Below are 21651 nucleotides of genomic sequence, written 5' to 3'. Positions count from 1 at the left end.
CGGCTGACCGCCGAAACCGAGAAACCGTGAGTGCGTGCAGGAGCGCATAATTATGCGACGTGCTAACTACGCCTTATTGCCAATGCCGCGCATATGGCATCTAAGCAAGCTATATCTGAATCTTTGCAAATCTCTTTGTCGGGCTATTTAAGTGGCGCGCATTCCACCTCGTTCAAAAGTAATTACACTTTTGTCTAGAGTGTAGGAGACGGCTCTCCCCAAACAATGAAAATTCTCATTATTCGAGCTGGCACAGTATCTACACCGGTGTTCACAACACTCTGCATTGTCCCATCACAATTAAAACACAACAACACACCCAATCCTAAGCTAGATGCACAAAAGGTACGCTGGAAATCTACATTCCTCCCCCACAACTGCTCTCTATTAAAAAGCTCAATTATGCCCGCGGAGCTGGTATAGCGTAGTGGCTAAATGAGGGAGCTGTAAATCTGGGAGCCCCCGGTTTGAATCTTACCTCTGCCAAGAACTCACTTGGCGCTCCCTATTTCCCTCCATCAGGAACAGGGGGACTATACAAGAAGAAGAGTTGGTTTTTATATGCCGACTTCGTCTACTTTTTAAGGCGAATCAAAACGGCTTACAATCACCTTCCCTTCCCCTCCCCACAACCCGGAGCTGGCAATCCTACGGAAGAGTGAGATGTCAATGGGAGAGATTCTGTTGCTGCCATCTTTAAAACAATCCTGTGAGGAAGGTTGGTGAGAGCCAGTGTGGTGTAGTGGTTACGAGAAGCGGACTCTAATCTGGAGAACCAGGTTTGTTTCCCCACTCCTCCACATGAGGTGACCTTGGGCTAGTCATGGTTCTCTCCAAACTCTCTCAGCCCCACCTACCTCCCAAGGTGTCTGTTGTGGGGAGAGGACGGGAAGGTGATTGTAAGCTGCTTGGAGACTCCTTAAGGGTAGAGAAAATATAGGTATAAAAACCAAATCATCATCATCATCATCATTTTCTTCTCCTCCCCCTCCTCCAGAAGAGACCTTAGAGTTAGGGTTCCCAATCTCCAGGTGCAGCCTCGAGTTCTCCTGTAATTACAACTGATCAGTTCCCCTGGAGAAAATGGCAGCTTCAGAGGGTGAACTCTGTGGTATTATACACAACCGAGGTCCTTTCCATCCTCAATCCCTACCTTCCCCAGGTTCCACCCCTAAATCTCCAGGAATTTCCACAGCCGGAGTTGGCAACCCTACTTGGACTCCACCCCCACTTGTAGGTCTTCTAGGAGTCATCCAGCTGGCCCTTGTGGGAAACAGGAAGGTGTACTAAATGGATCGTTGCGCTGATCCAGCAGGGCTCTTCTCGTACTCTTCCCGGATGAACTTGGCCTTAGGCTTGGACAGGACTTCCAGCCACGGCTACGGCAGAACGGCGCTCACAGAACGCGAGAGGAATTTGCTAGTAATATACATATGAGAACGCTGCGCATTCTCTTTCATTGTAAGATAAATCAACACACATATGCATTCCCTCACACACCCTTCAACCACCTGGCAGGTTATTCTTCTCAAAAGGTACTTCACCCAAGAAAGATTAGAGACACTACAAGTTGCTCTCAAGTGGCAAACGGCATGGTTTAACCCGTTACTCCATACGCACCAAACAGAGGGAAGCTCTATCTTCTAAAATGCCGCAATAGCCTTTTCTGTCACAAGTGTCCACAAACTCCCACACGGAAAAACTTTAAATAAGCGACACAGTTTGTTATTTTTATTTTTTTAAGTCCTCCTGATTTAGGAACCGGAGAGTTCTTACAACTGCTACAGGAAACATGTCAACACGCATTTTATATATGAGGGAGAGCACCAAAATTGGAAAGCAAATGGCAAACCTACACTGGCTAGAAGAAGCATTCGATTGCAAAAATGAGCCTCTTCCATCTTTCTGGCGCCATATTGAGAGCCAGAGTGGTGTAGTGGTTAAGAGAGGTGGTTTGGGGTGGTGGGCTCTGATCTGGAGAACCGGGTTTGATTCCCCACTCCTCCCCATGAGGCTAATCTGGTGAACTGGGTTGGTTTCCACACTCCTACGCATGAAGCCTGCTGGGTAACCTTGGGCTAGTCACATTCTTTCAGCCCCACCTACCTCACAGGGTGTCTGTTGTGGGGGACAATGATTGTAAGCCTTAAGTGGTAAAGTTAGCATATAAAAACCAACTCTTCTTTTTCTTCACACATGGGCTCAAATAGTAAGGGACCCAGAGATGCTTTTAGCATTCCACTTCAAAAATGCCCTTACAGAGAGACTATGGATCTGTGCACTGTGGGATCCCTGTGAGGTTGTTTAACATAGCAGGCAGGAATTCATCAGGTGTAGTTCTCCAGAGGGGGAAAAAAATGCTTGGACATTTGCAATTCCTGCCTCTTAGGCAGCACACAAGGGCTCCTGTCATGAAAAATAAAAGTGGCAATCTTTAACCACATCCGTTGCACTCCCATCCTCAAATGGACATGGTGTCAGCACACTGCTGAGATGAAATCATATTCCCTGCATGTGGATCCATGCCTGAAAGTGTTTTTAAGGTATTGGGGGAGGCGGGGCCAGAAGAAGACAAATGTCATCTAATTTTCAGGAGCATTTTCCCAGCAGCTTATTCAACAGCCAAATAATAAAGTTATAAGTGACGACGTTCGATATAAGTCTCATTGAGTTTAATCAGATGAGATGGGAGAACCAAGGAAAAGCAAGCTGAGAAGAAGAAGGAGGAGGAGGAGGAGGAGGAGGAGGAGGAGAGTTGGTTTTTATACCCTGATTTTCTCTACCATTTAAGGAGAATCAAACCGGCTAACAATCTCCTTCCCTTCCTTGTAAGGGACGTGGGGCTGAGAGAGTTCGGAGATGACAACTCCATCTACCTCACAAGGTGCCTGTTGTGAGGAGGGGAAGGGAGGCAATTATAAGCCGGTTTGATTCTACTTGAAAGTTAGAGAAAGTCGGCATATGAAAAACAACTCTTCTTCTTCAAAATATCGGGCATGGGGGACATGTACAAAACGCTGAGAGGTTCCAAGCTAAGCCATTTCCAAATGGGGACCACCCTGTGGTCCCAAAGGTGACGCCTCTGGGGAAGGGGGTCTTCTGATTGTGCGTGTGTGTGTGATCCTTATTTGTCTACCTGCCAAACTACAATTCTCAGGGTTCACTGGGGAAGCAGAATGGCTGTTAAACTAGTTTTTGTCCATAGTCTGGATCCGTCCGCTCTACAGTAAGATGCCTGACATGTTCCCAGAGCTTTAAAACAGCCAGGGACAAGGAAAGAACAGCAAGCTAGAGAGCTTTGCACAAATACCTTGAACAGTTGAGAGCCATCATGGGGTAGTGGTTAAGAGCGGTGGCTTGGAACAGTGGAGGCTAATCTAGTGAACTGGATTTGTTTCCCCACTCCTCCACATGAAGCCAGCTGGGTGACCTTGGGCTAGTCACAGTTGTCTTAGAGCTCTCTCAGCCCCACCTACCTCACAGGGTGCCTGTTGTGGGGTGGGGAAGGGAAGGTGAGTGTAAGCCGGTTTGATTCTCCCTTAAGTGGTAGAGAAAGTAAGCATATAAAAACCAACTCTTCTTCTTCTTAAAAACAGCCAGGGATGAGGAAAGAAGAGCAAGCTAGGAACAGTTAAAGCTCGGGGTGGGGAGAGCCTTGCTGAAATTCCCATTCTCCCATGGAAACACGCCAGGCCAGTCACTTTCTCTAACCCAGCACTGCTTCACAGGGTTGTTGTGAAAGTGACATGGAGGTGGATGTCCGCCATCTGACCTCCTTGGAAGAAGAGTGGGATAATAAGAGACAACACAGAGCAACTGAATCTGCACGCTGTTGGCAGCGACCTGCATTGCTACCTTTCTACCGCCTGCAGCTGCACATTCAACAATAGTTTGATCCGCCGGAATTAGCAGGTGATAACACAACCCGTCTCTCACCATGCCCCACTACAGAGCCCGGTAGCAAAGATGACATTTTGTGTTATTTTGCCACCTCCAGCTCTATATTGTTGGCTCGGGGACCAAAAACCTTTCCTTGTGCTTTGCAAAGCCTGAGTATAGAAAGAGCCCCTGCCTTTGGAGGATAAGAAAAGGATTTTTTCTCCCTATTGTGAAAAGCTTGCCTGCTGATTTGTGCGGATGAAAAAGGGCACAGGAGCAGGCTAGGTCAGGGTCTTTTTCTGGGGTGCATGGGTGAAGGGATCTGTTGGCAACCCCAGTTCTCAGAACCCTCGGGAGAGGTGGTGAGCTCTCCTTCCCTGAAGGTTTTTAAGCAGAGGCTAGATGGCCATCAGTCAGCAATGCTGATTCTATGACCTTAGGCCGATCATGAGAGGGAGGGCATCTTGGCCATCTTCTGGGCATGGGGTAGGGGTCACTGAGCGTGTAGGGGGGAGGTGGTTGTGAATTTCCTGCATTGTGCAGGGGGTTGGACTAGATGACCCTAGATGACCATTGCAACTCTATGATTCTATGAACCCTGAACCAAGGTAGGGGGTTGCCAAAGCAGCTTCTAAGGGATTTTAGAAGCTTTAAGCTTTTCTTGCCACCCTCAGTGCGTGCGTGTGTGTGTGTGTGTGTGTGTAAAGTGACGTCAAGTGGCAGCCGACTCATGGCGACCGCTTATGGGGGTTTTAAGGCAAGAGACTAACAGAGGTGGTTTGCCAGTGCCTTCCTCTGCATAGCAGCCCTGGTATTCCTTGGAGGTCTCTCATCCAAATATTAAACAGGGCTGACCCTGCTTAGCTTCCAAGATCTGACAAGATCAGGCTATTCCACGCTGCCTTCCCTCCTGCCACTGTCAGTATGGGACCCATTTTTCCAACCATGGTATAGAAGCAATGGGGTGTAGTGGTTAGATCTAGGGTACCCAGGCTCAAATCCCCATTCTACCATGGAATCTCACTGGGTGACCGTGGGCCAGTCATGCACTCTCTCTTCACTGAGAGCCAGCTTGGTGTAGTGGTTAAGAGCAGTGGTTTGGAGCGGTGGACTCTGATCTAGAGAACCGGGTTTGATTCCCCACTCTTCCACATGAGCGGTGGAGGCTAATCTGGAAAACTGGGTTTCATTCCCCACTCCTCCACACTGAGCCAGATGGGTGACCTTGAGCTAGTCACACTCTTTCAGCCCCACCTACCGCACAGGGTGTCTGTTGTGGGGAGGGAAAGGGAAGGTGATTGCAAGCTGGTTTGATTCTTCCTTCAGTGGTAGAGAAAGTTGGCATGTAAAAACCAACTCTTCTTCTTGTTCTTCTTCTCAGCCTCCCTTGCCTCACAGGGTGGTCATTACGAGGATAAAATGTGCCAATTCCTAACAAACGGAGAGTGGTCAAATCATTGGACTCCCAGGGCACGGTCATTGGAGCGGCAAGAAATAAGAAGTTGGAGCACCCTTCTTATGAGGCAAAGTTTGGGGTTCTTTTCAGTTCAGAAAGAGATAGATAATTAGAGCGGATTATGCACGAAGAAGAAGAGTTCGCTCTTATATGCCGACTTTCTCTACCACTTAAAGAAGAATCACCTTCCCTTCCCCTCCCCACAACTGACACCCTGTGAGATAGGGGGGCTGAGAGAGTTCTGAGAGACCTGTGACAAGCCCAAGGCTTCATGTGTAGATGTGGGGAAACCAACCCAGTACACCAGATGAGCATCCACCACTCATGTGGAGGAGTAGAGGAGTGAGGAATCACACCCGGTTCTCCAGATCAGAGACCACTGCTCCAAACTACCGCGTCTGGCAAGGTATGAGCTTTTGAGAGCCACAGCTCCCTTCTTCAGATGCTGTGGCTCACGAAAGCTCATACCCTGCCAGAAATGTCATTGGCCTTCAAGGTGCTACCCAACTCTTGCCCTTTTCAGGTGGAGACTTCCACGTCGCCTGCTGCTGGTCCTTTCTAACTGGAGATGCCGGGGATTGAACTTGCGACCTTCTAGATGCAAAGCAGATGGGGAGCAGCTGTGGCTCAGTGGTACAGCCAATGGGGGACCTACATTTTTGGGACCCTGAAGCTTGAACTGTTATGGGGGGCCCTTCGCAACCGGCAACAACAGGACAACATCCAACAAGGTCCAAAGGGCCTTGCTGCCCTTGCAAGGACCTCGAGGGCCAAATGGAGGAGAACAGGGTGGTGGGGTGGAGTCCTTGAAAATGGGCCATACAGTGAACCCCTTCCCACCAGCAACGAGGTCTGGGTAACAGCTGTTATCTTCTTCAATGGGGGTTGTTCTATGGCAGATGAAATCTGACCACTGACAGGGACATTTTGAGGCCATCTGAAATGGGCATTAGAGCATATCCTCAGGTCAATATTAAGTACTTCAACCCATTGGCTTATGATTCTATCCCTAAAATAGCCTTATTTTAATAACAAACGCTTAAAAAAACTCCCTTGATTTTGTTGAAAAATTCATTCATTAGGGGCCCAGAAGCTTAAGCTTCATTCATTTCATAGTAGATCTGCCACTGGGTAGAGCATCTGCTTGGCGTGCAGAAGGTCCCAGGTTCAATCCCCGGCATCTCCAGTTAAAGGGACTCGGCAAGTACGTGATGTGAAACACCTCGAGCTGAGACCCTGGAGAGCTGCTGCTGGTCTTAGACAGATGGGCCAAGGGTCTGATTCAATAGAAGGCAGTGTCATGTGTTCATGTGTTCATGCCCTACCCCTGAGCTACAGCCCCTCCGGCAGCGCTCTTCATACGTTTTGATATGTCTGTGGATGGGGGTCCAGTGCTTGGCAATTCACATATTACTTTATGTAGGGGTGGAAATGATTCTCACAAAACCAGAGATCGGCTGGTAGTCTGACAAAGCGGTGTTTTGTGTGTGTTTTTTTGGCCCGTACGGGAATGAACGGCCCGCTGTCGGAAGAAGGGGCACCAGAAGAAAAGCAGCCCGGTTAGGTCAAAGTTTTCCCATGGCTGCGACGCGCTCCGTGCGGGCGATGGCAACCCTGCGCACCGCACAATGAGAGGGGTCTCCAGGCGCCCGGCTATTGTGGAGGCAAAGAGAAGGAGGCACAATAGAGGCCCGGAGGAGAGACTTACCAAAGTGTTTTGCTGAGAGGTGGGAGTCCGGTGGCCGCAAGCCTCTTGCGTCAGCAGGGAGACGGGCTGAAACTCCTCGGAATGGGGCTTGTTGGGAAAGCCGACGTGCAAAGGGAGGTGAAAGGCCTGGAGCCCGTCGCTCTCCTCTTCTTCCAATTTCTGTCTGCCTGTCACCATGGCTACCTCTCCATCTGCTTCCCCATACGGAGAGGCTGGTCGCTTGGAAGACATCCTGGAAGGAACAAAAGAGGAGGGAAAATAATGAAACCTCCACATAAATCCTTAATGCCGTCATTGTGTGGTTAGGGGCCATTGTAATAGAAATGCCTTTTTTTTTTTTTATGCCGTTGGAGAGCAGGAAGCCATCCAAATACCACTGCAAAGCACACAACAATCCGGAACAATGGCCAAGCAGGTAGCTGCAGAACACTGCCTGTTTGTTGTAAGAATAATACGCTAATATAGCTCTCTCTTGTATTCCGGCTTCTTAAACACATTCACGGCAGAGAGAGAAAGAGAGAGAGAGAAAATAGAGGGGAGAAAAATTACCTCCGAGCACGACATAATGAAATGCGGTTCCATTTTTATTTTGTTTTACCCAGGGGGAGAACGAAATGGTGGGCTCTCTTGAAAACACCCGGCGCACGCCGTTGTTGCCTTGCCCCTTTGCGTCCCCTCTCTTGAGAACGGCACATTTTCAGCGATCGCGGGAAAGGAAAAACACACACCAACCACACTCATAACAACAAAGCCGGCGCAGCTTAAACTTTTGAGCAACTGAAAGTTAGCAGCAACGTCAGAAAAGCCCTCCTGGATCAGGCCAAGGCCCATCAAGTCCAGCAGTCTGTTCACACAGTGTCACACACATGAACACTTGAAGCTGCCTTCTACTGAATCAGGCCCTTGGTCCATCAAAGTCAGTCTTGTCTACTCAGACCGGCAGCGGCTCTCCAGGGTCTCAGGATGAGGTCTTTCACACCACCTTCTTGCCTAGTCCCTTTAACTGGAGATGCTGGGGATTGAACCTGGGACCTTCTGCATGCCATGCAGATGCTCTGCCACTGAGCCACGGCCCCTCCCTCCAACCAGGTGCCTATAGGAAGCCAGCAAACAAGACAACTGCAGCAGCATTGTCCTGCCTGTGTTCCACAGCACCCAATATAATAGGCATGCTCCTCTGATCCTAGAGAGAATAGGTATGCATCATGACCAGTATACTTTTTGACTAGTAGCCATCGACAGCCCTCTCCTCCATGAACATGTCCACTCAACTATTAAATCCTTCCAAGTTGGCAGCCATTACCACTTGCTGGGGCAGGGGGTTCCACAGTTTAGTTGTGTGTTGTGTGAAGAAATATTTCCCTTTATCTGTTTTGAATCTGTCAACTTACAGCAACCCAGTAGGATTTTCAAGGCAAGAGACTAACATGGGTGGTTTGCCATTGCCTTCCCTTACTGAACTCCACGGAAATGGAAAGGCCCATTCACATGTACACATTTGGTGATGCTTGACAGGAACCTCGAGTGGCGTCTTGTGTAAGGGAATCAGGCACAACAGAAAAATATGGGGCTCAGGGTATGGTCCCAACACTCACGATCGAGCAAGGCTTGCCTTTTTAGACATTTTGTCCACTTGTACCGGGAGCAGATTCGCCAACCTTCAGGCAGGGCCTGGTGATCTCCAGATTCTAGATCTAGAGATCAGTTTCCCTGCAGAAAATGGCTGCTTTCGAAGGTGGACTGTATGGCATTACACCCTGCTGAGCTACCTCACATTGTCAAACTTCGACCTCCCCAAGCTCCATCTCCAAATCTCCAGGAATTTCCCAACCCTATCCCGGTGACTTGTAGATACTCGCAAGGTTGCAAAGAGGGAAGAGGCGAGAATAGAGCAACACTCGGGTGATGGGAAATGCCGCCAAGTGGCAACCGACTTACGGCGACCCTGTAGGGTTTCCAAGGCAAGAGACGAACGGAGGTGGTTTGCCCTGCCTGCTTCTGCATGGCAGCCCTGGACTCCCTCGGTGGTCTCCCGTCCAAGAACCAGGGCCAACTATGTTTGGCTTCCAAGATCTGAGCAGATCAAGCCAGTCTGGGCCATCCAAGTCAGGAAGTCTGGGCCATCCAAGAGGAAGAGGAAGAAGAACAAGAGGAGGAGTTGGTTTTTATATGCTGACTTTCTCTACCACTGAAGGAAGAATCAAACCGGCTTACAATCGCCTTCCCTTCCCCTCCCCACAACAGACACCTTGTGAGGTAAGTGGGGCTGAGAAAGCTGTAAGAGGGCTGTGACTAGCCCAAGTGACTAGCCCAAACACCTTTCCATCGGCGGTTCTATTTGGGAGATTTAGTGGTACCCCGTTGGAAAGGAGAATTTGTGGCTGTGGCTTGAATCAGATAGACTCCATACATCATATTTTATTGGAGTGTGTAATGCTAGCGGATCTACGCACTAAATTTTTAATGCCATTAATTCAGGACAGGAATTCTTCCCCTCACTCTTTGTTTAGATTCCTACTGAATGGGCACGACTCAGAAACTACAGAAATAGTAGCCATGTTTTTGAAGCAAGCTTTAAAGATAAAAATCAAACAAAAAATATAATAGCTATTATTCCTGTTATTTTAGATACATGTATATACCTTCTATTCACTGCATTCCGGCATATCCTACTTCATCCATGTTTATTGATATTGATATAGATTTTGATATTGATACTGTATCATTTGACTAATTCTGGAATGCTCTGAACGACTTGTTATGCCAATAAAGGTTTTGAATTTGAATTTGACTAGCCCAAACTCACCCCACTGGCTTCATGTGCAGGAGTGGGGAAACAAATCCAGTTTACCAGACCGGCGTCCGCCGCTCATGTGGAGGAGCGGGGAATCAAAGCCGGTATTCCAGATTAGAGTCCACCACTCCAAACCACCGCTCTTAACCACGACGCCACACCGGCAGAATACTTTACCAGGGAAAGAATTAAACAAAAAGAAAATCTGGCATTCACAAAATTCTAATTGCAGCAGCTTTGATTTTGCATTTCGGTTTAAAAAGAAAAAGGAGAAAGCATCACCTCCGAAGACCACAAACTCCTCCTGAACTCGTTGCAGAGGAGAGCATGGGTGGTGTGATATGGAACCCATCTGAACAATTTGGCACACTGACCATGAAATCGCAGTCAATTGGGCTCAGAATCAAACAGTGCCTGTAAACAGCCTCTTGTTAGGGCCTGTTTCAGATCCAACGACTTGATTTAGAGCTGCTCTCTGCCTCTGAGTCATTGCACGAGGCAGGTAAAGGAACCCAAAAATAATAATGATGAATTAGGATTGCCCGCTTACAGATGTCATGTCCATCATCGAAAGGGACAAAAGGGTCAGAAGTGATCTACACAAGAAAAGTCCCCCTTCTGCCTGGCAGAATTTTGCGGAGAACTGTCGCTTCTTATTTTGCAGCCAGCCACCGCTTGTTGCCTTGACCTGGATGGCCCAGGCTAGATCCCAGAAGCTAAGCAGATCAGATCCCAGAAGGTAAGTAGGGCCGGCCCTGGTTAAAACTTGGATGGGAGGCCACCAAGGAAGTCCAGGTTTGCTATGCAGAGGTAGGCAATGCAAACCCACCTCTGATGGTCTCATGCCTTGAAAACCCTATGAGGTTGCCACAAGGATTTGAAGGGTTGTCACTTAGAGGAGGGCAGGGAGCTGTTCCTATTGGCAGCAGAGGATAGGGCTCGCAATAATGGGTTTAAATTATGGGGAGGCAGATGGTATTGGCTGTGAAAGTAGTGAAGGAAGACTGTTTCCTCCCAACATATTTTTCATTTGGCCCACGAAACCAAAACGTTAAAGGAAGATTGTTTCCTCTCGACTCACGTTCGTTACCTGGCTGACGAAGCTAAACCTTTTAGTGAAAACGCATACGATTATTACGGAAAAGGCGTTTCCACCTCCGAGATCACCGGGTCTCCCGGTTTCCCGGGCTCCCGGCACAAACTGAGTCTCCTGGCTCCTCTCCTGCCAGGAGTTGGCACTAGGCACCATTCATACGCATTGCGTTCGACGCCTCTCTCTTGCCGTCCTGACTACGGCCACAGGCTTCTTGCCGTTCTACAGCGCGGCTTTCAGCTGTGCACGCAGCTAGGCTGAAGTTCTGCTGTTTTGTTTTGGGGTTGAAAACTCTTCGGGACCTTTCCGCAGTCTTATTTTTCATGTATGGTTTATGATTGACGTAGGTCGCGGATTGTGGGACCAATGTACTTTTGTATTTGCATTTGAAATCACAGTAACTGTCAATGTACAGCAAAAAAAACCTTTTTGTTTAAAGTGTGTGAGCGTTGTGCTGACTTCCTATTTCTTCAGCCTCCAGGTAGTAGCTGGAGATCTCCTGCTGTTAACACTGATCTCCAGCCGACAGAGATCAGTTCACCTGGAGAAAATGGCCGCTTTGGCAATTGGACTCTATGGCATTGAAGTCCCTCTCCTCCCCAGACCCTGCCCTCCTCAGGCTCCGCCCCTAAAACTTCCCACCAGTAGCAAAGGGGGACCTGGCAACCCTAATCAGATGGCCTGTCTGTGACTTGATGGCTTTTTCCACCCCAACTACTTGCTGTTTCAACTCAAGGGTTTAAAGAATGCATAGGCCCAAAAGACAAGGCTGGAAATAAATTATTTGTTATTTCTTTGCACGGCCTACATTTTGCTCTGGATCTTTTAGATCACTGGTTCCCAACCAGGGGTCCGTGGACCCCCAGGGCTCCGCGAGAACTAAATTAAGGTCTGCGAAACAAAGTTATAAACCCATAATAAATTAACATTTTCAATTGAAAGTTCTCTATTATAAAAATATATATTCAAATATTATTCTAAGTTTAATGTTTAACTAACAGTTATGATTAAAGTTTATTTTCAAATTCTCAGAATTTTATTTTGAACCTTGGGGTCCCTGCACCGAACAAAAAAGTCCTAGTGGTCCCTGGTCAAAAAAAGGTTGGGAACCACTGTTTTAGATAGTATATATATTTTTTCTTATAAATTTTTATTTTTTTTAAAAAAAATAAAAGAATAAACATAAAAAGAAGGATGGTGGGGATAGGGGTTACAGTGATGCTTCACAAATCTTATCTACTGTTCAGTTATATCGACAAAAGTATGCATGTCTATCCTGGGTGTGGGTATCCCTTGTATCCCTTTACATTCTAAAGTATACTGTATTTGTTGTCTGTTTCTATATTTCTATTAAACTTAAACAAAAATACATTGCAATAACACGATTTTGATATCCTCCGCATCAAACTCCTCATAACTTACATTGTTCTCACCAGATAGTTTAATTTTGTAAATAAATCACTCGTTGGTAGCCCATTCGAGCCCAGAACTGTCTGATTCTTTGTTCGCTCCTTGGAACATAGTAGTCCTTGTCCCCAAAGAGCATACAGTCTAATCTTTGAAAGTAGAGAAGGAAAGGAAGGAGAGGGGAAGAGGGGGAAAATGATAATGTTAGCCTCCCTGAGCCCGGCCTTGGCTGGAGATAGACAGCGAGATATAAAGCGAAAAATAAAATAAATTTTAAAAATTAGGAAAAAATAAATATGAACAAATGCTACATATACAGCTGAATCAGATCCTTGGTTCCTCAAGGTCAGTATTGTCTACTCTGACTGAGGATGGATCTCCAGGGTCTCAGGTAGAGATCTTCCACATCCCCTACTGCCTGGTCCTTTGAACTGGAGATGACAGGAATTGAACCTGGGACTTTTTGCATGCCAGGCTGATGCTCTTCCACTGAGCCACAGCCCCTCATACTAACTTTTCCGGCTGGGGACGACAACTAAATACTGAAGCCAAACATTTCATAGAAAAGGTGAGTTTTGAAGAGGATCTGAAGAAGAAATCCTTTTAAAAGGAGGTATTCCAGATAGGGGAGGGAAGGCAGCATGGTATAGCCCAATCTCGTCAGATCTCAGAAGTCTGACACAGCGGCATAGTTAAATTGTGGAACTCCCTGCCCCAGGATGTGATGATGGCTACCAACTTGGAGGGCTTTAAGAGGGGAGTGGACATGTTCATGGAGGAGAGGGCTATTCATGGCTATTAGTTAGAATGGATACTAGTCATGCTGCATACCTATTCTCTCTAGTATCAGAGGAGCATGCCTATTATATTAGGTGCTGAGGAACACGGGCAGGATGGTGCTGCTACAGTCGTCTTGTTTGTGGGCTTCCTGGAGGCACCTGGCTGGCCACTGTGTGAACAGACTGCTGGACTTGATGGGCCTTGGTCTGATCCAGCAGGGCCTTCCTTATGTTCTAACCAGGTGCCTCCAGGAAGCCCACAAACAAGCATTACCCTGCCTGTGTTTCACAGCACCTAATATAATAGGCATACTCCTCTGGTACTGGAGAGAACTGAATAGAAGCTTCACATTTTAGGGCTCTGCCCTGGAGTTGCAGCGCAGCCTGGGGTTGTGGCAAGCAATTCTGCAGGTTCTTCTGCTAAGGTAGCCAGGCAGAATCATCCCCAGACAGGCAGAATCATCCCCAGCTCTTCTTCCGAAGCACTTTGCGTCTTACGGCTCCATCCTGGAGCTCCTGTGCAGCCTGGAATTATGACATGCATTTATAAAGGCCCTCCTGCTATGCTGGCCAGGAAGAATAATCTCCAGCTCTCCTTCTGGAGACGCAACTATTTTTTTTTTGAAATTTTTTATTGGTTTTTATAATATAAATTTTCCATGTTAACAAACAACAATATACGTAATATTAAAAACTAAACCATAGGTAATGTTGTTATAATTGTTTAAGTGCTAAATAAAAAATAAAGGAAAATTTATTGACTTCCCCGTCACCTCCGTCCGCCTCTTAATAAAGTATTCTATCCCATCGTGATATGGTCTGATCTTAATTATTCTTATATCTCAATTAAGTTTCAATCACTTTATACTATCAATATAATTGATTACATTTCTTTATGTTAACAATGTCTTCTAGATCAGATTAAAAGGTACTCTTCCATTTTCCCCAGTCCTAGTTCATATTCACAATATTTCTGGAGACGCAACTATGAAGCCATAGTCAACACAGCTGGGAGACACTGACAGTCCTCTCTTCCATGAATCTGTGTATGCTTTGGTCTCAAGAAAGCTTCACAGAAATGGACCCAGGGTACGGGTCCCGTTCACCTCAGTAGGGTTGCCAGGTCCCTCTTCGTCAATGGCGGGAGGTTTTGGGGGCAGAGCCTGAGAAGGGCGGGGTTTGGGGAAGGGAGGGACTTCAATGCCAGAGAGCCCAATTGCCAAAGCGGCCCTTTTCTCCAGAGGAACTGACCTCTATTGGCTGGAGATCAGTTTTAATAGTGGGAGATCTCCAGCTAGTACCTGGAGGTTGGGGAGAAAAACTGCACCTCTGTACTAATACCAAGAGGTTAGGAAAGCAGTACAGGATACTATATATAAACAAAGTGCAGGTTTTATGAGCTACTGTAGTGAAGCAAGGACCATATACATGACACTTACAAAGCAAAAATATATACAATATATACAATCTGCACAAAGCAGAAATGATTCCAAAGGTCTCAGCCGAGTACCAGGTAAGTAATAGTATTGTAATATTTGTGTATAGAGTCCATATAGAGCCACAGTCATCAATGGATACGGCCGTTTCAGATCCACAGCAGTGGAAATCTTTCTTCAGTCCTTCCTAAAATTAATTTTATACAATCAGTATATAAATATATAAAATTATGACTATTAAAATATGATTTGATACAATATAGTCACAAAAAGAATGCTGTTATACAGGGAAGGAATTATGAATGTATAACAGCACTTTCTTTTTGTGACTATATTGTATCAAATCATATTTTAATAGTCATAATCTTTATATACTGATTGTATAAAATTAATTTTAGGAAGGACTGAAGAAAGATTTCCACTGCTGTGGATCTGAAACGGCCGTATCCATTGATGATTGTGGACTCTATACACAAAGATTACAATACTATTACTTACCTGGTACTCGGCTGAGACCTTTGGAATCATTTCTGCTTTGTGCGGATTGCATATATTTGTGCTTTGTATGTGTCATGTATATGGTCCTTGTTTCACTACAGTAGCTCATAAAACCTGCACTTTGTTTATATATAGTACCTGGAGGTTGCCAACCCTACACCTCAGTTGGGCACACACAGCAGGCTTTCTCGGCAGATGGCATCTTTGGCAAATCCTCCCGCCTTAAAAAGGGATTCCATCCCAGAACCCCATGCTGCTTTCGACTTGGTCCCTTCACTCCGGGACGGTCGGATCCGCGTCTTCTCATCTTAAGCAATACGCGTAGCAGCCCCCGTTCAGGAGGGTGTTGTCATTTTTCGCATACATCCCCATTTCGATCCCAACTCAAGCGCTTAATACCATAAAATTATGAAAACTCTAATCTTGTTACATCCAGCAAAAAAAAAAAAAACACCTTTGGAAATGTTTTCAAGAAATCCACAAAGACATTTGCAAGGGGGGGGGGAGATGTGGGCTTATCCGTGTCTTTAAAAGTGACAAACATGATCTGTCAGGAGAGGGGGGGGGAGATAGAGGGCTCTAAATCGTAAGTTGTTGGGGAATTAATTAAGGGATTCATCAATCATTACCCAGTTAACACCCCATCTATATGTATATACAGCTGAAATCCCATCAACCTTACAGCAGTCTACAGGTTTGCAACTCAGGAAGTCCTTCTTTTCTGACTATTTATAAATGACTTTGTATAATCTAGCATTAAGACCTGTAATTATAAAACAGCATTAAAAACAGGCCTGCATGGTTATGGATAATTATAGTCGGTACACTTACGAAGGGGGGAAGAAATCCCTGCAGAAATAGAAAGCATTTTCCTTCGAACACAAGACTTGCCTTTTTGACAGTTGCGAGCCCGTAGGATGTAACAAGAGGGCTGAAATTGTACATCTTAAAAAACAAAAAAAACAAAAACCAGCGCAATACTTTTTTCCCCTCTACTTCTCTGGAACAACAAATTGTTGGTTTCTCACCAAGCATTTCAGGACATGACTACAGCCAAGCTACTGGCTTGGAGATCCGGGAGAAAAACAATCAGCTCCCAAATTCCACCCGCTGTTTAACACTAAAAATTTTTTTTCACGAGTCAACATCCAAAGCCCGATTTATCCACAGAACTCTTCCGTGCAGAGAAGTGCGGAGAGAAAAGAAATTATGCCTCCCTCTCTGATAACAAATAGAATTCAGAATCACCCAATCAAATCAAAAAGGGTCCATAGGTATTAGCCATGATGGCAAAATGGAACCTCCATATTCAGAGGCAGTATATCCCTGAATGCTAGTTGCAGGAAGATGGGCTTTTGGGGAATGTCTGTTTGCAGACTGGGAGACTAGACGGACCACCGGTAGCTCTCCATTCAGTGCTGTCCTCTGTTTACGGTACTGAGACCCAGCGTGCTGCAGTGGTTAAGAAAACTAGACTCTAATCTGAAGAACGGGGTTTGATTCCCCGCTCATCCACATGAGTGGCAGACTCTAATCTGGTGATCCGGGTTTGTTTTCCCCGCTCATCCACATGAAGCTTCGAACTCTCTCAGCCCCACCTACCTCACAAGGCGCCTGTTGTGAGGAGAAGAAGGGAAGGAGATTGTAAGCTGGTTTGATTCTGCTTAAAAGGTAGAGAAAATCGGCATATAAAAAACAACTCTTCTTCTCTTCTGATGGGACGGTCATCCCCTGCTTAGATTATTTTAGCCAGACCCATGGAAGAAGGACAGTATAACAGCTATCAGCCGTGTCAGCAAAATGGAGCCTCCACAGTCAGAGGCAGTAAGCTTCTGAGTAAAAGACACAATGCCACACAAGAAGGATTTTGAGGCGATCCTGCAACAAAAGTCTTAGGCATTTCTCGGTAGTTTCGATTCCTACGTTTACTTCCACAACCTGTACTAGCTGCCAAAGTTTGTGGAGATGGGAGAGATGATGAACTGTCAAAGGGAGATCAAAAACACATGGTGTGTTAGGAGGGATGGAATCAGGGTCAAAGTACCAAAGAGGCATCCCAGAAGCCCTGTCTCCAGGGCAAAAGGCAACCATGAAGACTTAAGACAAGGATTTTGATTGAAGAAAGACATTATGTGGGCAATTAATTGGTTAGGAAGGGAAATCGGCAAGAAGGCAGCTACCATGGACTAAAACTAAAGGTGTCTAGCCACGTACAAGGGTTTTAAAAAGGTAAAGGTCCCCTGTGCAAGCACCGGATCATTCCTGACCCATGGGGTAACGTCACATCCTGACGTTTACTAAGCAGACTTTGTTTACGGGGTGGTTTGCCAGTGCCTTCCCCAGTGAGCCACACTTTACCCCCAGCAAGCTGGGTACTCATTTGACCGACCTCGGAAGGGTGGAAGGGTGAGTCAACCTTGAGTCGGCTACCCGAAACCGACTTCCGTCGGGATCGAACTCAGGTCATGAGCAGAGCTTGGACTGCAGTACTGCAGCTTACCGCTCTGCGCCATGAAGCTCTTATACAAGGGTTTTAGCAGTATGTAAAGAGAAGAGATACATACAAAAAAGGTCAAATCCACGGTTGCCAACCTCCAGGTGAGGCCTGGAGTTCTGGAATTACAACTGATCTCTGGACTACAGAGATCAGTTCCCCTGGAGGAAATGACAGCTTCACAAGTCGGGCAGTATGGAATCACACCCCTGCTGAACTCCCTCCCCTCCTCAAACTCTACCCTCCCCACAAACAGACTGCAGGAGTTTTCCAAGCTGCAGTTGGCATCTCTAGTCAGATCTCATAGCTACTGACAAGAAATAGGCAACATGCAGAGGAGGGCAACAAAGATGGCGAGGGGTCTGGAGACCAAGTCCTATGAGGAAAGGTTGAAGGAGCTGGGTATGTTTAGCCTGAAGAGGAGAAGACTGAGAGGGGATATGATAATCATCTTCAAGTACTTGAGGGGCTGTCATATTGAGGAGGGTGCCAAGTTGTTTTCTGTTGCTCTCCTTCCCTGGAGGTTTTTGAGCAGAGGCTAGATGGCCATCTGTCAGCAATGCTGATTCTATGACCTTAAGCAGATGATGAGAGGAAGGGCATCTTGGCCATCTTCTGGGCATGGAGTAGGGGTCACTGGGGGTGTGGGGGTGAGGTAGTTGTGAATTTCCTGCATTGTGCAGGGGGGTGGACTAGATGACCCTGGTGGTACCTTCCTACTCTATGATTCTATGAACTTAAGGGGAAAACCACACTAAATCAATGGGCAATAGATCCCAGGCCAAACACAAAAATAGATTTTCAGCCAGCATCCAGAAAACACGGGCAAACCTGCAGAAACCCACAGGGAGAGAGAGGTGGCCGCTGACGGTCGGAAAATGCACACATAGTTAAAGCAAAGCCCCAAAGTGGTCAGCGGGCTGACCGCGAGGAATTAGCCATGCATAAATGGCCATGGTCTCCCATAAGGAGGGGTTGAAACACTAAAAATGTAATGGCTGAAAAGAGTTTTAGGCTTTCTACACAGTGTTTCTTTTACTAAAAGGAGAACAAAAAAAAAGCTAATTCTTGTTTGCTAATCATTGGGGGAAAATGAGACGAAATAAATAAAAAAAATTGAGTTTCAGCTGTCAGTCATTCCAAGACATAATAATTTGTTAATTATTAGTTTCTAGGAACACATCAATCACTTGTCTTTTTCCATATGCGTGCGTGTGTTTCAAAAAAGTGAGGAAAAATCACAAGCAAAGGGAAACAAAGGGGTTTTGAACGCTTAACACTTTTCAAGTGAGTAAACAGTTAGCCAAGGTGCACCTCAACAACAGACACCTTTGCGCGATATCCTTTCAAGTGAACAGTAAAGTATGTCTAGCGCTTACGCCTCCAGAAATGAAAAATCAAAAGTAAATTATATTGTGATGATTTGACATATTGACTGGGGCTGTGTGTACTGGTGGTGGTAGAATCACAGAATCATAGAGTTGGAAGGGACCACCGGGGTCATCTAGATCAACCCCTGAACAATGCAAGAAATTCACAGCTACCTCCCCCCCCCCACACCCCCACACCCCCATGGACCCCTACTCCATGCCCAGAAGATGGCCATGGTGCCCTCCCTCTCATCATCTGCCTAAGGTCATAGAATCAGAATTGCTGACAGATGGCCATCTAGCCTCTGCTTAAAAACTTGCAGGGGAGGAGGGCTTACCACCTCCCGAGGAAGCCTGTTCCACTGAGGAACCGCTCTAACTGTTAGAAAATTCTTCCTAATGTCTAGACGGAAACTCTTTTGATTTTAATTTCAGCCCGTTGGTTCTGGCCCGACCTTCTGGGGCAACAGAAAACAACTCCGCACCCTCCTCTACATGACAGCCCTTCAAGTACTTGAAGATGGTTGTCACATCACCTCTCAGTCTTCTCTTCAGGCTAAACAACTGCCAAGTATCAACCAACTTATGGTGATCACTTGGGGTTTTCAAAGCAAGAGATGAACAGAGGTTGTTTGCCTTTGCGCGCCTCTGCGTAGCGACGCTGGACTTCCTCGGTGTTGTCCCACCCAAGCCCTAACCAAGGCTGACCCTGCTTAGCTTCCGGGATCTGATCAGATCAAGCTAGCCTGAGCCACCCAAGGCCAGGCATGAACCACTGGTTTAAAAAAGTTAAAAATAAAGTCTGTGAACCAGGGGCAAGTCGATACAGCTATTTTTCTGTTTCTTCTCAATATCTTATTTATTGCATCTATTTATTTTAAATAATTTTGATTCCGCCTCAGTTGCGTAGAAGAACCACCTAAACAACCTGCCTAGTACTTTTTAAATCTGCCCTTCCTCTGAGGAGCTCAAAGAGACATAGATGGTTTTCTCATTTCACTTTCACAACAACCCTGCGAGATGGGTTAGGCTGAGAGAGAATGACTCGCCCAAAGTCCCCAAGTGAGCTACAGAGGCCAGGTGGAGATTTGAATCCAGGTCTTCCAGCGTGTGGTGTACTGGTTAGAATAGCAGCTCAACAAGGTAGTTTTGAGGACACAAAAACAGCGCAGCGGGAAGGCTGTAACTCCCACAGCCGTGAGCAGAAAAAGGGCTACCGTGTGTCTGGGAGGCACACAATTCCCTTCTTGCAATGCACAGATCAGGCCTGAATCAGTCTGGAGCAGCAGAAGATCTGAACGCTACATGCGAGGGGTCTCGTCCGTAACGGTTCTTCGCACATGCAAGTTATCACTTGATGGGACAGTCCGTCCAGGCAGTCAACATGTATATGTGAACCGGCCCAAGGACACAGGCCAGTGGTGAGAGAGATTAGTGCCGGGGTAATACATTTGGGGCCTGTCAATTTCCAGGTGGTAGGCCATGTAAACAGAGATATGGATGAAGCTCCTAAGAGAAAATCGTAGGGGGACACTTGGAATCAACCTTTGGCCCCAACCTCCATGAAAAAAGAACTTCCAGAGAGTCCAGAAAACTTCTTTAAGGTGCTACTGGACTCTTGCCCTTTTTGACTACTATTCCCTGTGTTTCTGAGCTAAACTTTTTTCATTTGGATTTTATCAAAAGAGGAACCAACCCCCCCACCCCAATATATTTCAAATCTTTGTTCAAACCTACTTTTTTTAAAAAAGAAAAGGGGAAAAACTCACAGGATTAGACCTTTGGAGACCTTACAAAAGGGCTTAATGTTCTCTAAGGCTTAACTCCCACACCTGTTTTCTCCTTAGCGAAGTCTGTGTGGAAATAAGCGTGCGGACACACATCCACCCAAGCGTATATAATAAACTTAAAACTGTGCATCTGAGCATACGCAGAATGACTTTTAACCAGTACATAGTCAACACAGACTATCTCACCCTTCTTTGTAAAGCTCCATTTGTCATTTCAAGAACAAATTCATCCATGAAATGTGCTGGGTGACCTTGGGCCAGCCACACACTCTCAGCCTAACCTACCTTGCAGGGTTGTTGGGAGGATAAAATGGAGGAGAGGAGAACCATGTAAGTCCCCATTGGGGGACTTACATGGGGTGGGGGGGAAACCAGAGTATAAATGAATTAAAAAGTAAAAAGATAAGACATATTACAGAGATAGAAGAGCAAATGATTATCACAATAAATTAACTTTCTATAACAAAGGGGGGTTTCCCCATAATAACACTGTAGCAGCAATTCCAATAATACCTATTTTCCAGGTTTTTCCCCGCTATGTTATTTCCAATGTCCTTCTTTAAAATATGCATTGCTTGTTATCTTAGTCCCATCATATCATTAACCATTCTTTTAATGATGATTCTTTACTGTATGTGTGTGTGTGTGTGTGTGTGTATAGCTGCCACAGTTGTAAAATAAAGTAGGATTGTTATCCTGTGAAACACCTTTCAAATACATCAGGAAACAAACTAATAGGAACAAGGGCCAGTCTATTCATCAGAATCTTATTTAATCACATATTGTATCCGTAACCAGAGTCCTCTAGCTTTATTATAAAGTCCCCTAGCTACATCATTTTAATCAGAGCAGGCGTAAACTGTTGCAACTCACACACTCCCCTGATTTCTGGCAACAGTGAGGTGCTGCTACCGCATGTTTTCAGAGGTCGTCCTTTAAGTGACAAG

General features: G+C 46.1%; 1 protein-coding gene across 3 annotated transcripts in view; it reads right to left on the bottom strand.

The window, feature by feature from the left end:
- SOX5 (SRY-box transcription factor 5) overlaps positions 1-21651 on the bottom strand; it is a 444166-nt gene that overhangs the window by 374363 nt on the left and 48152 nt on the right. For all 3 annotated transcript variants that reach the window (XM_056846727.1, XM_056846729.1, XM_056846728.1), the window contains exon 2: positions 7044-7275. In XM_056846727.1, the coding sequence (XP_056702705.1) occupies positions 7044-7275 (232 nt within the window). The remainder of the gene's footprint in view (positions 1-7043; positions 7276-21651) is intronic.

This window comes from Euleptes europaea, chromosome 3, assembly GCF_029931775.1.
Source record: "Euleptes europaea isolate rEulEur1 chromosome 3, rEulEur1.hap1, whole genome shotgun sequence".
Classification (NCBI taxonomy): Eukaryota; Metazoa; Chordata; class Lepidosauria; order Squamata; family Sphaerodactylidae; genus Euleptes; species Euleptes europaea.
Note: the sequence above shows the minus strand (reverse complement) of the source record. Positions and strands in the feature narration are given on the sequence as shown.